Source organism: Melitaea cinxia, chromosome 16 (assembly GCF_905220565.1).
Source record: "Melitaea cinxia chromosome 16, ilMelCinx1.1, whole genome shotgun sequence".
NCBI classification, from domain to species: Eukaryota; Metazoa; Arthropoda; class Insecta; order Lepidoptera; family Nymphalidae; genus Melitaea; species Melitaea cinxia.
The window spans coordinates 10,285,520-10,301,640 of NC_059409.1; the positions used below are offsets into that span (position 1 = coordinate 10,285,520).

Below are 16,121 nucleotides of genomic sequence, written 5' to 3' on the forward strand. Positions count from 1 at the left end.
GTAAACATCATACATGAACAATAACATTAGGGGTAAAATATTTTAGTAACTGGTAACTTTTCCGACATTTTGAACACCGAATTGTGATTGTCACTCTAAATGTCTAAGTAGTTATTTTGTTGTAATAAAAATGTTCGATTTAAGTAAAATATTTTGTCATTTATTTGTGTCTCATGTGTTCCTATTAAAAACAGTATACGCCCAAGATGTGTGTGTATCAAAGGGGCCTTGTTCTTGTGAATACCCTAATGGCACCGGTATTGACTTATCGCCTACTGTAAAAGGGACATTTTATTCTACGCAGTCATATAAAGTAAAGAATAATGGAACTCAATTTGAATTGAGTACTTATTACTATCATCCGTGCTCGGATGTAATGCTTCCAATAAACGACACTGCGTCTAACAATTCCTGTGACAAACCACTGTCGGTAAGGTTTCAGTATTCAGTTTCGTTTTTCTTAGATTTGTACATACCTTCTATGTTAGTCACATATGGCTTGCAAACAATTAAGTGTTAATATTATAATATTATCTGTTTGTTTATATTAATAGTTGTTGTAAAATAACAATATAAATATAAAAATAATGAGTGTATATCAATTTTATTGAGTTTTTATGTTACATGGTTTTAATTAGTATTTATTTATTGTCATAGTTTTTTTTTTGTAATTGAAGTGGGTACCTGATATTTTTATACACATATTACTTAACTAATGTCAACTCTTATTATTTAACTAATATTTTTCAGATATGCAGATATAAAAATGTATTTGATTTAACTAACCAAACTGAAAAACTATATAAAAAAGATGGTGGTAACTATGAGTTTTTAGGTAAAACCAATGGATCACACTTTACACCAGATGGAAAATCAATTTATTACTTTAATGGTCCATCGTAAGTATTTATTTTGTAACTTAAAAATACCCTATATGATTAATTTTAGGTTTTCAAGGCCACTTAACATTTTCAGTTGTACAGGACTTACCGAAATTGTCACTTTAAATTTCTCAATATTTTAAATATCGATTGGTAATTAAATAAAAGTGTCATATTGTAACTGGGCTTATATTTCTAATGTTTATATTAATTTTAAATGACACTTAAACTTTTCACAAACTAGTAATCTGAAATAATTAATAAATTGTACTAAGTACTGCCTATTGTACAGTTCTTTAAATTTGAACTCCTAATATTTAGGTTTATGCTGGTTACATTGTATACAAGTAGTATATTCTAAAGAAACCAGTTTTATGAATTAATATGGAGTCCAAAGTCATCTTAAACAGTTTAGAATAATTACAGAACAGGTTTCTGTTTAACATAGATGATGAAATTTTTCATATTCAAGTTGATATAACAATTTTTACTCATCGAAATTCTGTATTTTTATTAATATGTTAATGTTAATGTAACTGTTATTGAATTACATATTTGTAAAATTGTGTAATTTTATTGCATAAAATATAAGATTTCATAAAATGTTAAAATTTATTCTTACATAATTCATAATAATTCACCAATATTTTTTCTTATCAATAGATATTTAAAAATAATAATAATAATAATTTGAAAAATATAAACAAAATATTTTAAAATGTTGCAATTTAATAATTTTTTTAATGTTTATTTTTTATACTTTTTAATTACGATCTAAAAAAATAAAAATATTGCATTATCAGTTTTATTAATTCATGTAAAATATTAATAATATATCAATAATAATTTTTTGTATTAAAAACAATTTGTGTTTTCGTCATACATACATTGAGCATTCTAATTCATATAGGATTTTTGATATTGGATTTGGTGTGCATAAAAATACAAATTAATTAATTAGTATAATAGTATAGATTTCTATAGTTTTGTTATGTTTTAATTATGACAGATATGCAATTTTAATGATGTAAAATTTTTATCTGCACAGATCAACAATTGTTACATTAGTATGTGCTGAAACAGATGATGAACTACATCTTTTATCAACCGTAGATCCTGATAACATTGTAAGTATGAATAGAAAAATGAGGAACATTTTATTGCTTAATGTTGTGAAATACAATAAAAATGATAAATGTTAAGTGTTGTGATAAATGCTGAAACATATTTTTATCAACTTCAAAAGAGGGAGATTCTCATTTCAACTTAATTGTTTTTACCGATTTGATATATTTTTTTAAATCGGATGCTGGTGCTTGTCATTTGGTAGTACAATTTGAGTTACCCTTAATAATGCTGACTTAATTGACTCTTGAATACCTACTCTTGTATTTCTTTTCGATGTAATTGAATTTTTTTTTCGTTGCAATAAACGCAATCATTGGTATAAAAAATAGTTTCTAACTAAATATTTATTAAATAAAACCAATATTAACCTTTTTTTTATATACAACTAAGTCCGCAAAAAACCTGCCGCTATGCAACCTGCTGTGCCCTACCTTTTTTTACGCTGGAAAATGCCTTTACCCACTGACCCCGCCACCCTTAGGCGACGAGAGAGTGGGGCTCCCGACGCAGACAGAATGCACCGGACTGCCCACTAAAAACCAGCGGTTTCCTCAACGTCCTAGACGAGCGCTACGGGATCGCGTTAGCATGCACCGCGACGGCCCGGCGGATCGCCACACGCGCTGCAGCCTCCTTCGATTATAGAGCGCTCACGAGCACCGAGAGCACTCTATTGCCTGGGGGCTTCCTCCGCAGCTTCCTCCGCAGCTTTATTACTGGGAGCGTTTGAGTTACTCTCCGCAGTTTTTCCTATCTTTGGGGGACGACAATCTCGCCCGCCTTTAATGTGCGCTGCCGGTTTGCCGGCGCTGCTGCAGACTGCACAACACGGCGTAGCCGTACGTAGTACAGGTGCGGGCAATGTGTCCTTCTTTCCCGCACCGGAAGCATAGCCTGCTTCGGTCGACCGCGAACGACCACGTCGGGCGAGTATGTCCTATGCATTTACAGCACCGCAGTGGGCGGTGCTCCAGCACTTTACTTCCCATCAGCCATGCACCCCCTCACGCTGTGTCGCTGCTTGGGATTTGGGGTAATTTTTTATAGAGGTTTTATTCCTCACGGTCCGGCCGGTTAAGGCAAGACCTTCGGTCCCGTACGTGGCCGCGAGACATGACCTCGACACCACGAAACAGGATTACGAGAAAAGGACGGTGAGCAACCAGGACTCCTGCCCGCTCCGTCCGATGGCGGGGTGAGCGCACGCCTGACCCGTCCATCCCCCGTGGTGGCCAGGCGCGCGAGCACAGTACTACCGGAGAATTCCCCCACGGGACAACTCTGGTATAATGGGAGCGCATTTCCCACGAGTCGATCGTTAGCCGCGACGAGCAGCAGTACCCCGACCGTGACACTGCTGCCCGTCCCGTTGCCCAGGGTGCACCGCGAGGAGGTTACCGACAACTGACACCCCTGCTGTGCCCTACCTCAGTTAACTCAGCCGTAACTTAGTTATCTTGTGGAAGTTAATATTTCAAATTCTCATATGAAGTAAAAATACTTGGTTTACAATTACCACTAGAAACTGCGATTTTCTATGATGTTGTGTTTCTATTCTACTATTGGGATAGGGCATTTTCTCCATGTATTAGGGTTGGAGCTAAATCCACCACGCTGCTCTACTGCAAGTTGCAAGTTGGCAGGTGTCTTCCCTAATAAAAGTACCACTAGCAGGTTTCTATGATAACAATCGGGACTGACTCAGTAGAGTCAGGAGACAGAGATTCGATGAGGAGACCCACATAGACAGACAGTTTGACAGTTATCAGTGCACCAACGGAAATTGAATCCGAGACAAGCTGTGCTTTAGGCGACTGTATGCACCACACAATAGAGTGTTTGTACTTAATGTATGTTTCTCAAATATTTGTATTGACCCTTTGTAAGTTTCAGTTTAGGTGTTAACTTGTAGAAGAAGTTAATATTCAAAACCAGTTAAATGTAAGCTATTTACTTATTTTAACTATTCTCACCCAGTAATATCATTCCAGGTACTAACGTTATATTCAAGGCGAGCTTGTCTGACGCTTATTGAAGAGGAGGGACGCTCCTTCGGGTCCACTTTGCTTATCATATTCTTTTCGTTCGTGATATTATATCTTGTACTTGGGATTTGTACTAAGAAATTCCTAATGGGAGCGACTGGAATCGAAGTTGTACCGAATTTAAGTTTCTGGTCAGATTTACCAAATCTAGTCAAGGTATGTTTATTTCATAATAAAAAATACTTTTTCAGATAACTGCATATTGTATATGTCTCTTAGAATAAAATAAAATGGTAATCATAATCATATCAACTGGCAAATATTTGCCCTTTTTTAACGTGTTTTGGTCTCAAATCATAATTTTACACCAACCATGATAAGGACCATATTAAATTAGTGTTAGGTACACTAATTTAATATGGTCCCTTTCCAACAAAAAAAGAATTATCAAAATCGGTACATCCAGTAGAAGTTATGTGGTATAATACAACGTAGGTCGACGAAAAAAGCGTCAAGTAAAAACGCATTATTGGATATAGCTCAAAAAGTAGTTGTTAGATCTCAAATAAATTTGAATGGGACCAATTGGCCCACACCACCTTTCGATTAAAACAAAATTTGTCGAAATCGGTCTACCCGGTCAAAAGTTCTGATGTAACATACATAAAAAAAAAAAAATACAGACGAATTGAGAACCTCCTCCTTTTTTGGAAGTCGGTTATAAATACATAAATAAATATCTACACAATACACACGTGGTCGTCTGTTCCTAAAGTAAGTAACTTAATACTTGTGTTATAGGTAACAGCCGACTGGTATAGCTACATATATATTTTTTTTGATAAACATACATATATAAATATATAAATGAATATTTATATTACACCCGGACTTGGGGTGGAAATCGAACCCAGAACCCTCGGAGCAGGCTCACTATAAACTGCGCCAAAGGGCTAGTCAAATACATATATGATATATGATTAAAATTAATGTCTTTACATATATTTTTCGCTGTTAAAAGTGCATCATTAGCATATGGAAGAAAGCTGTTTATACAAAATAAATTTCTTAACGCACGCATAAATATTGACATTGACGACGCGTTGGCGCAGCGGTTACAGCACTGCCTGTTGCACGGATGGTTGCGAGTTCGATTCCCACTCACGACAGACATTTGTATTGTCCTGATAGATGTTTGTCGTGGTCTAGGCGTTTGTGCTTGTGTATTGTGTGTGTTCCCCGTACAGAAGAATTCCTACTGGGGGCCGTTTAGTGTGAAGCTTTTATTTAATTATTTAAATATTTGACAACTAATATATGTCAATCCTTTTTAATTATTGACTACTGATATTTATTTATTTATTATTTAAATACGTTCTTTCATTTGAGGAGAGTTTTTCGTATCGATGGGGTGAACATTAAACGTTTGACAGTTACAAAACCCATGAATATTTGTATTAAAATTTTTTTTGAGGTGATAACGACTTATAAATCGATGAACACCGTCTGCTCGCACGAAAAAGTATCACGTTCCCCCTGAGCCTGGGCGTGCAAGCGAGAGCGCGGAACAAGCGATAGAGAGGCACGATCGGCCCTAGCCTAAGCGCGCACTGGCGGCCTGGCCGCAGCGGCCGGGCCGCGGCGACCAGCGAAATGTATGTACATCGTATCATAGAGCGCGCACTATACGCGGCCAACGAGATCATTGCGGCGTACCTGCGGCCAGCCGGCCGCCGCGGCCATCGAGATTCGAAGAATTGTATCGTCGTCTGCTCGTCGTGCGCTAGTGTGCGCGCACTGGTCGCCGCGGATAGATGTTTTACTCTTCACGGAGTGTTCAAATTATATCGTTATGGGCTATGGCTTGGGAGCGACGCTTGCGGCTGGTCGCGACACTCGCGGCCTGGTCGCAATACTGGCCGCTGTGGCCTGGCCGCCAGTGCGCGCTTAGCCCTAGCGTTGGCTTGTGACACATTTATCTCTCTTCTCGCGAGACGTCAGAGCTAGCAGTTCGAAATAATTCAGTGATAATAATTCAATTCAATTTATAATTTTCAATATTTCATCAATGTTTCTTTATGACGTTATCACGTACAACTATCGTCCGTAAACCGACTATAGACAACCATTTTTTTTATTTTTCTTTCGTCAATTTTCTAATGTTTTTAATACTTATTATCCTAAGACTATCAAATATCATATAAGTTGGTCCAGCCGTTCTTGTGTTATAAATGTTGTCACAAACACGACTTTGTTTTATATATAATTATGTATAAGATTAATTATGAAGGGTGTTATACTGCTATGGTAGTGGTGTAATGGTGCGAGTGCTGTGTCGGCGGCGCCTAACACCGACGATCGCGGGTTCGATTCCCGCTCGGAGTGGATATTTGTGTTTATACAAATATTTATTTCCAGTCTGGGTGTTAGTCCTTGTAGGTCTCCCCACCGTGCCTCGGGGAGCACGTTAAGCTGTCGGTCCCGGTTGTAATCATGTACACCTGATAGCGATCGTTACTCATAGTAGGGAATATATTCGTCAACCCTCATTGAAGCAGCGTTATGGATTAAGCTTTGATTCTTCTCCTACATAGGGAAAGAGGCCTATGCCCAGCAATGAGATGTTACAGGCCGAAGCTTATGGTAGTTGTCAGTCTGTTATATTAACTTAAATAAATAAATAAATAAAGGCCTCGCACTCAAAGGTCAAAATTAATTTTCAGAAAAGAGTTAATAATATTATTAAATGAGTTGTAAATTTATTTTATTACTAGGTGTGTCCGCGACTTTGTCCGCGTGGAATTTAACAAAAAAGTTCTTGTTCAGTTCGCAGAGTTATAAAATAAATAATTTTCTAAAATAAAAGTAGCCTATGTTACTCCTTACTGGATCGGCTATCTGCTAGTGACAGTCCTCTCAAAATCGGTCGAGTCGTTTCAGAGATTAGCCGGAACAAACAGATAGACAGACAGATAGACAAACAAAAATTATAAAAAATGTTATTTTGGTATATGTACCATGTATAAGGAACATATTAATTTAGTAAAAAGCGGTTATTTTAATATTACAAACAGACTTCTGAAAAATTATGTCTACATATATTCTAAAATTATGTCCATATATATTCTGCTTGTTTAAAATCTGGTTCTGCCTTTAAAGAAACATTTTAGTTTTGTAATATTTACCAGGTGACTCTTGTGTTTTCAGGCCAATGTCGATTATCCCGCTTTTAATACCTGATATGTTTTTTTAAATGTTTCTAAAATATTCTTTGAAATTTTATAGGATGGTTGGGCATTTGCATTGAACGGGTTTAAATTACCCGCCAGAGGACCTGGCCCAGCGACGACACCCGACCCCAACAGCTATGACAGCATATAACATAGCGAGGACCCCCTCAATGAAGGTCAGCTAGTGTTGATAGAGTGAACAATATGGACTTTGACGCTTAAATCCAATCAGGGTTTGATTGCTAAAAATTGTCGCTATCACAAAAAAATTGCTATCTCTGTTATTATTGCAAGTGTAGTCATACATTAATTTTTTTTAACTTTATTTATTTATTTGAAAAAGCTCGCAACATATAAATAACTTATAATAAAATATATCTGATATACATATCAAATACATTACAAAAAAAAAAAAATACTAACGTAGGGGGGTAATTGATTAATCTATGGTTTTTTAATTGTATCGGTAAAGCCTAAGTATCGCAAACGACTTTTTTGAAATATTATTTTATAATTTTATATGGTTCAGTTCATTATTTCACAACAAAATAGGTACAAAAGCGATCGAGTTTACGATAGCGACATTTTTCATCAATTTTCCACCATTAAAATTCGAATATCATACGTCATGGCGCTGACACACACGGGGATCAATCGTAACGATTATATAAACTTGAAAGTGAAAGTTGAATAATTTTTATAATATTATTTATATATTGATGTATTTGTAATCTTTTATTCAGTGATTTGAAAGTAAATATGATGTATATAATTCAAATACTAACACTATCAACTCCTTAGTTATTTCAGCATGCATATTTAGAGGTATTGTACACTTTAATTACAATAATCGGATTAATCTAAATGTTTATAATTAAATTTATTTGGCTTACTTTTTAATCTTCGTGGTTTATGTATATCAGAACTGATTACACTTTAAATATATGAAGTTTTTTACAAGTTATGTATTTTCTTAATTAATTAGTATTTTCTGACTGCTGAACTAACTATTTTTTTAAAAACTTATTCATGTACTGTACTCAAATATTTCCAACTTCTCGATTATAAGAATCCTTAGATCAATAAGATTTACATATTAAACAATAAGTAATAAAATTATTAAAAAAATACTAGACATAAAATATTACTATTATTATAATATAGAATTTGTATTGTATAATCGAATATATCAATAAAAACACGTATTATAATTTTAGGCGTTAAATTACATAGCCGATTTGGCTAGTCTTCTTCGAATCTACAATTTCTCGAAAAAGTTTTTACTTACATGCACAATACACTTTGTACACATTACACATTTACCATTTACCATTACCTTTTTACACATTTTTATTTAATATACACCTTTTTTGTCACCAAAAATATTGAAATTTATGTTTTTATTTTTCACTGTACTTTCACTTTTAATTTCAACGTTTGTTAAGTATGTAGTATTTATTAGTTTTTTTTTGTTGTTTGTTTTAAATATTATTAAGCACCCATTGTGCGATAATCTAATTAATTATTCATTAGATGTATGTTTATCGATAGTAATAACTTAATAATTAATTATAATAAATGAACAGAGGTTTAATAAATCAGAAATGAATCGTGAAGAATCATGAAATATAATAATTTTGAATTTATATTTTTGTCTACCATATTAAGTCTGTGAAATCACTAAAACAATATTTTTATGTATACATAAAGCAGATAAGGAATATTTGTAATCGTTTCATAAAAATGTATAAAGTTTGTATCAGGTTGTTATTTCCAAAATGATAGAGATGGAGTCATTTAAAAGTCTGTATTTTGTTAATCATATAATTTTAAATATTTACTTACTTTACAGCTCAGTTACTTGAAACGAATTATAGAATAACGAACGAAATAAAATGAGTAATATTTTCCATCGTTATTGAGTTTATTTTCTATTTACTGTTTTTCAAAAGTGCCAAGAAATTATTTAAATTTCATCTTAATTTTAATAAAAAAAGTATGTAGTTGTTTTAAAAACGTGGTTGGTAGGTGTTATTATTTTTTGATTTGTTTTGTATCTGTGTAATATGTATCGTTTTACTGGCTTCACAATAAAAGGTTTGTAATTATTTAGAATATTACTTTCAGTCATTAATTGCAGGAAGTATTAAAATTCAAAATTCCTATTTAAATTTCCGTTCCTCATTTAGTGGAAAATTTGTTATGTATGTGACATGATTATTTGGATCATTTTTCAAGTTTTGGCATATTTATTTCTTTGTATATTTCTGTACTCTGTTGTCTGCTGTGTCTTTGTATGTGTTTATATGTGCCTATTATGTGTAATTTTAAGTTAAATTATAAATTATTTCGATTGGCTATTAATGAATAGCTAAAAAAAATTTAAGAAAAGCATAATTTCTGTAGTGAATATAGACTTTTTTTGTGAAGTCAGTATAATTTTTTTATAGCCACAACTATTATTATTTAATGAAAGAGTTTTGCAATATACTGTACTGTTTGAATTGTTTTTAATTTAGAAGTGTTTTGTTTTTTCAATTTTGTTTTCATAGGCACAAAAAAAAATGTGTTGAATATTTTGCAATTAATAATAATCGAATAAACTTTTTGCCTTTTTATTTTTATACCTATTTATTCAGAGAGTAAAAGTATTATTCTAAGTACCCAATAACTTTTAACAAAAAAAAAAGACTGCGTAGGAAGGATATACATAATGAATAATGAAAACATATTTATGTGCAAGTTTATACATTTATAATTTTTCACATGTAGTTTTGTAGTAAAAAAAATTATAAAATGTAAAGTATAATATATGAAGAATCTGGTCGTTACAAGAAAAATCCCATCTGAAAAGTAATAGAAATAATTATTAATGAGCTTAATGGAATATTTGAAGAATCGTGAGCGTCGTTATAAGCAAATTTTAAGCATTTATTCTTAATTGAATAAGTCTTGAATAAATAAAATAACATTATAGCTTGGTATATATAATGGCTTGAACTTTATGAAACAAATTATATAATAAAAAAATTGTTTTCAAATTTTAACATCTTCCTAAATTAAATATAAATAGTACATAACAAAACTTCTTTACTTGAATGCGGAAATGTTAGAATTGATATATTATATAATGCACCGATCTATTGATATGCGTTAATTAGGTGACTTACTTTGGGGGCGTGTTCAGTCAAGCACGTAGCTAATAGAGCTGATCTCTCGCATCCTTCTTTATCGTTAGAGATTTTTCGTTGACTTAAACAAAATAGTTATGTAGTAAATATATATATATATATATATATATATATAAAATGAAATTAAGAATGTTAAATATTTGGTATTATCCAGTGACACACTAGGCAAGCCTTTGTACTAATTACGATTAACAAATAGTATAAGATGTTCGGATAACATCAGCAAACTAGACTAAAATTCTGCCTTAAAAATTGACCTGTATCACCGGTTAAAGTTAACACTTTAAAGGATGACGGTATCCAACAGATAAAAGTTTTTGATATATTGTTTTTTACGATCGAATCTCACTATATTTTAGAGATATTTCTATTCGCAAAAAGTGAAAGTTGAAGTTTATTAATTGAAGAAAAACAGGTCTTAATGGCCTGTTCTACCTCCTGTTATTAGTCTATTTGTAGCAAGATCAAATTTATCCCCAACCGGCGAAACCGGCCCTTAAACGTAATACAATTTGATGATAAAAACAACTAAACATTATTTATTACTGAATACATTGTAGGCAACGTGAAATCATTACATATATTTTTTGGTGTAGCGGTGCATCTCTACATTATTCTTAATAGTTAAATATATATATATATATATGTTACCGTATGAAATCTAGGAATTGTATACAAATCCTAGGAAATTTATATAATTCCGAAGCTATTTAGGAAATGTATAGAATATTGTTTCAAAAACTATTTAATACATAAATGTCCTGAAATGTGCACAATTCCTAGGAATTGTAAGTGTATAATTCCAATATCGTATTAGGAAATGTATAAAAAAATGCTTTTGTAATAAACCACGTTGTTAAAATAAGAATAATAATTTTTATTAAAGCACTCGTTGAGACAACAACGTTCCTGCAGGCCTAGCATGCGTACAACGAGATATCTCTTGACGAGAGAGAAAGATAATGTCTACATCGAGTATTTTCTCGATTACCCTAACATGCGCACTACGAGAGACAAAATTCTCTTCCGAAGACTTCGCCTTGTCGAGTAGAGAAAATTGTGCTGCCCTTACAAAAAAATATACCATTTTTTTATAATGAAAAATATAAACACTAACTAAATATTACTAACTAACAACACTAACTAACTAACTATTAAACTAATTTAAAAAACAAGAAATACAAGAATCTTATAATTTCGCCTATCACTTCCAAAATTCAAAACACTTTGTAATTCGTTCGATTATGAAATTTTAATAAAGAAGGAATTTCAAAAATTAAACATTATCAACCATAATCACAACTGAATATCATTCTTATTTCTTATGTCGTAAAGTTGAATTTACAAGGTTATTGACCATCGTGCCGAACCGGGATGAGCCAACGTTTGGATTCACAGTATAATTTCAAACGAGTGACACATGTTTTATTTAACAATGTTCTCGGCCTTTTGGCTAAGATAAAAAGTGTATATCAAATTTAAAAAATCTAATATGGAAAATAAAACGGCGTAAGTAAATGAATTTAAATATATATGTAAAACAATATGCTCGTGTTGTGCTTTATATCTTGTCGCACATTAGATAATTGTAATTCTATCACGCAATGTTTTAGAATAAGAAGCAACAGGGCGCAAATACGTTTTTTGTGCCATTATATGGCACACTTCACTCGACTTTTCGCGCTTCCCGCTCTTCGTATACCGAAATTATATAATTATAATAGGGAAACGCCATGGTATACAAAAAATAGGCACCCGGTCTTATTTATTTTTTACTTATCGTCTTTCTCGTCGATAATATTGAAGACGAGAAGTTTCTCTTCCTAAAACGACAAAATTCGACAAAATTACGATGTCATGTTAGCTTCCGTAGAGATAAATATCACAGATCACTAAAATTTAATGATTATCTCTTCTATTGACGTAACGAGAAGAGTATCACGTGCACGCATGTTAGCTACTGTAGACATAGAGAGATAATGCGAGAAAAGGGGTAGACAAAATTTTGTCGTGGCGCGCATGCTAGGCCTGCAGGTTGCAGGTATCTAGGAACTTTTAAAATGTATTTATCACAAAATCGACATATTAAGTCTGATTCTTATAAAGTCAAACTTTCGTTCGGTAAGTAATCAGTCTGTTATTTATGTAATTATAAAAGTCACAATATTAAAGTAAGTATATTATTATATTGTGTTAAATGTAAACGAGTCAGTCCATATGGCTATTTATTTTTGCAGGGTAAGCCGAAATGCCACTTGGAAGTACACAAATAATTTATTTTTATAGCACAGACATCTTGCTGTAGTACAGTTTTTCTTGCTAAGGCATTTTTAATCCCTGGCATTGCTGTTTAGACAATGTATAGATTTCCTAGGAAATGTTTCTAATATAATTTATTTAACATATTTCCGTGCGATTTTAGGAATTAGATACATTTCCTAGGAATTACATACAATGACGGATTACATACATTTCCGGTAACATATATAAAGCGAACCGTAGTAGGTGGTCGTGTATCTACTTTGAAACATGCTTACCTTTCATACAAAGTTCGTACAATTTCTTTGCGTTCTCCAACTTGTCGTGATCGCTTGGGTATTCATTTTCAGACCACTTGTATGCATTTTTATCACTAAACATTCCTTTCTCGTCAATCTATAATAGAAACAAATATCGCAATACTGTAAAGTAGGTACCTATAGAATTGTGTCTATTTTGCTTAAATAGTTTTTAGGATTTAGGGTTTTTTTTTTATGTCACTAGATCGGCAAACAAGCGTACGGCACCTGATGGTAAGCCATTACCGTAGCTTATAGACGCTTGCAACACCAGAAGCATCGCAAGTGCGTTGCCGACCCAATCCCCAATCCCCTCCAGGAGCTCTAGTCACCTTACTCACCAACAGGAACACAATACTGCTTGAAAACAGTATTATTTTGCTGTGATCTTCTGTAAGGTCGAGGTACTATCCCAGTCGGGCTGCTCCATATTTTGAGCAGGAAATTCCTGCTGTGCCCTACCTCAGTTAAAAATCGGTAATCGACTCAACGAAATTTTTTTAATTTTAAAAGTTATTAATAAGGTTAACTTGTAATAATGTTTTATCGTTGTTACTAATGAACATAAAATAATCACCCAATCCAGTTTTTTAAACATGCAAGCTATAAGACATTTGGCATTATTGCTGTTAGGAATTTTGTGTTCCTTTATCATTTGTATCTCTTCACTAGTGGCAGAATGTTCCTTGGTACAATCGAGCGCTTGTTGAATGAACCATTTCTTTATTTCGATGTCAGTCCGGGCCTGAAATATTTCGTAAATGAGTACCTAATTGTAATCTGTCGTGTTAGGCAACGACCGCTACGCAACTTTTGGAAGAAGCAATAGCAATCATGAGTGAAATCGACTTTTGCAATGTTAACGTAAAGTAAGGATATACTTTATAACATGTATCTAAGCAAAATATTGATTATTGTCAAGTATTTTTTTAATTTTAAATATAACATTCACAGGTTCTAAAATGCTTATGCTACAGGCAATCAGATTGACAGTCCAGTGACTGCTTATTAAAATTAGGACGTGATCCGACGCTGACGGGACTTTTCTCTTCTTTTTAGGATATTCCGCTGTCCGTCCTTCCGTCCTTCTGTCTGTAATCAGGCTGTGACTATGCTGTGTGGCTCATGAACCGTGTTAGTTAGACAGTTGAAATATTTACAGACGATGGAGGTATTGCCGCTATAACAACAAATACTAAAAAACAAGATAAAATATATACTTAAGAGGGCTCTCATACATCAAACGTGTTGTTTTTGCTCGTTTTTGCTCGAAAATGAATGCTTGAAATATTCACAGAATTTATTGTCATTACATTTATTTATATTTTTACTTTAAAAATAAATGGTTAAATTAAAATAAAACAAATATTTAATAGGGACTCCTTAAATTATCTATAATATAATAGATAAATATATTTTATGGTATGTCTTATGTTGTGTACCTAAAAAACTTACAATGAACTAGCGATCCGTCCCGGCTTCGCACGGTTGCAAAAACTACCAGTATTCATCTACTATATTATGTATGTATTATACATATAAACCTTCCTCTTCAATCAGTTTATCTATTAAAAAAACCGCAACAAAATTCGTTGCGTAATTTTAAAGATTTAAGCATACATAGGGACAGAGAAAGCGACTTTGTTTTATACTATGTAGTGAAGTAGCTACGAGTATATTCAGATGCGAAAAATAATTAAGTATTACGTCAACAATTTTTTATATACCTACGTCTCTACAATAAATCAATCAAAAGTCAAACAATTATACTATCTTAACTTTGTATAAAGTGGACAAACTTCTTTTTCAAGACGGATTTCTGTAGGTCACTCTCAAGAATAGGTAAAACGTTTATCGTGCTTTTATAATAAATAATTTATTTTTATTTTAAAATTCGCCAATAATATTTTGATATATTTTATTTACGTAATTAACCACTGCCGAACTACAAAACTTAATCATAATAACAACTTTACCCCGATTTTAAGTAAGAGTGATATTTATCCCACTATTACTGGTAGTTTTAGCTTATTACCTAGATTAGTAGTCACTGCATATAGTTATGCTTAATTTCCTGCTACAAAGTTTTTGTGAACATAATTGTTATTAATAAAATATATATAGTGAATACATACATACAGTTAATTTTTTACTCACAACTGCGATCCCAATAAAGCAACAGGCAAAAAGAACTACTAAAGTTGTCATCTTGTTTCCAGCTGAACCTTTACTAAATCGATTTTTATCCAAAAATCTTTTTATACGTTTCATTTTTATTTGTGGATGGAGCAAACAATAGTTTTGCGGATGATGTCGTTTTAATATTTAGGTGATTAACGATTTATATATAAACTATTTATTTGCAGCGTTTAGTTCTATATAATTATTTGTAATATTTTTGTGTACTTTTAAATTTTATTTATTTTTCTAATTGAATATTATCAAGACGGCCTAAATAAAAGCAAATAAACTCGTTGCAGAAATCTGTGAAAACTCTGAAACTGTGTGTGTCAACGGGTTCGTCATGTACAATTTATTTTGACATAACTTAAGATGCTGTATACTGTAAAAGTGATTGTTCTTATTGTTAGGTGTAATTATTTTTTCAAAAGTTGAATTGTTATTGGTGGTTTATATGAAAAAGGGATGGTAAGTTAGTCGTAAATTCATATCATCCTGGCTTATATCGTAATATATCTCCGCTCCGCCCGAGAAAATCTAAAATTTAAAGGCTACCAATATCTTGATGTATCTAGTATTTTTAATATGAATAGGTATATGAAAACAATCAAAATGTGTTAATGTTTAATTATCCCCAAATCCACATTTGTTATTACAATTAATAAAATTTACAGACAGAGTAGAAACTATAATTTAGCTTAGCCTAATAATGTCTAGGCATTAATGGCCTTCAATACATATTAAATAATAAACATACTTGCAGATATTAAGTTTACAAATAATTATTGTAGAGTTCAAAAATTAAACGCCGTTTTGGCGCAACGGTCACAGCACTGGTTTGTGGCTGTTGCGCTGGTGGTTGCGGGTTCGATCCCCGCACATTACAAACATTTGTATTGGCCATACAGACGCTTGCCGTGGTCTGGGTGTGAAGGTGTTTAAAGAGCCCTATGCCCAGCAGTGGGAT

General features: G+C 32.7%; 2 protein-coding genes across 2 annotated transcripts; one reads left to right on the forward strand and one right to left on the reverse strand.

Moving 5' to 3' along the window:
- Positions 1-31: 31 nt before the first annotated feature.
- LOC123660762 lies at positions 32-7,547 on the forward strand. Its single transcript, XM_045595795.1, has 5 exons — positions 32-430; positions 751-899; positions 1,930-2,008; positions 4,001-4,210; positions 7,280-7,547. Exons 1-5 carry the CDS (start codon positions 131-133, stop codon positions 7,373-7,375), a joined length of 834 nt encoding a protein of 277 aa, XP_045451751.1. The 5' UTR covers positions 32-130; the 3' UTR covers positions 7,376-7,547.
- A 2,437-nt stretch (positions 7,548-9,984) lies between these two features.
- LOC123660909 (general odorant-binding protein 19d-like) lies at positions 9,985-15,244 on the reverse strand. The gene is made up of 5 exons (XM_045595927.1): positions 15,131-15,244; positions 13,551-13,742; positions 12,953-13,070; positions 10,395-10,492; positions 9,985-10,070 (listed from the first exon to the last, which is right to left on the reverse strand). Exons 1-5 carry the CDS (start codon positions 15,242-15,244, stop codon positions 10,053-10,055), a joined length of 540 nt encoding a protein of 179 aa, XP_045451883.1. The 3' UTR covers positions 9,985-10,052.
- Positions 15,245-16,121: the final 877 nt, after the last annotated feature.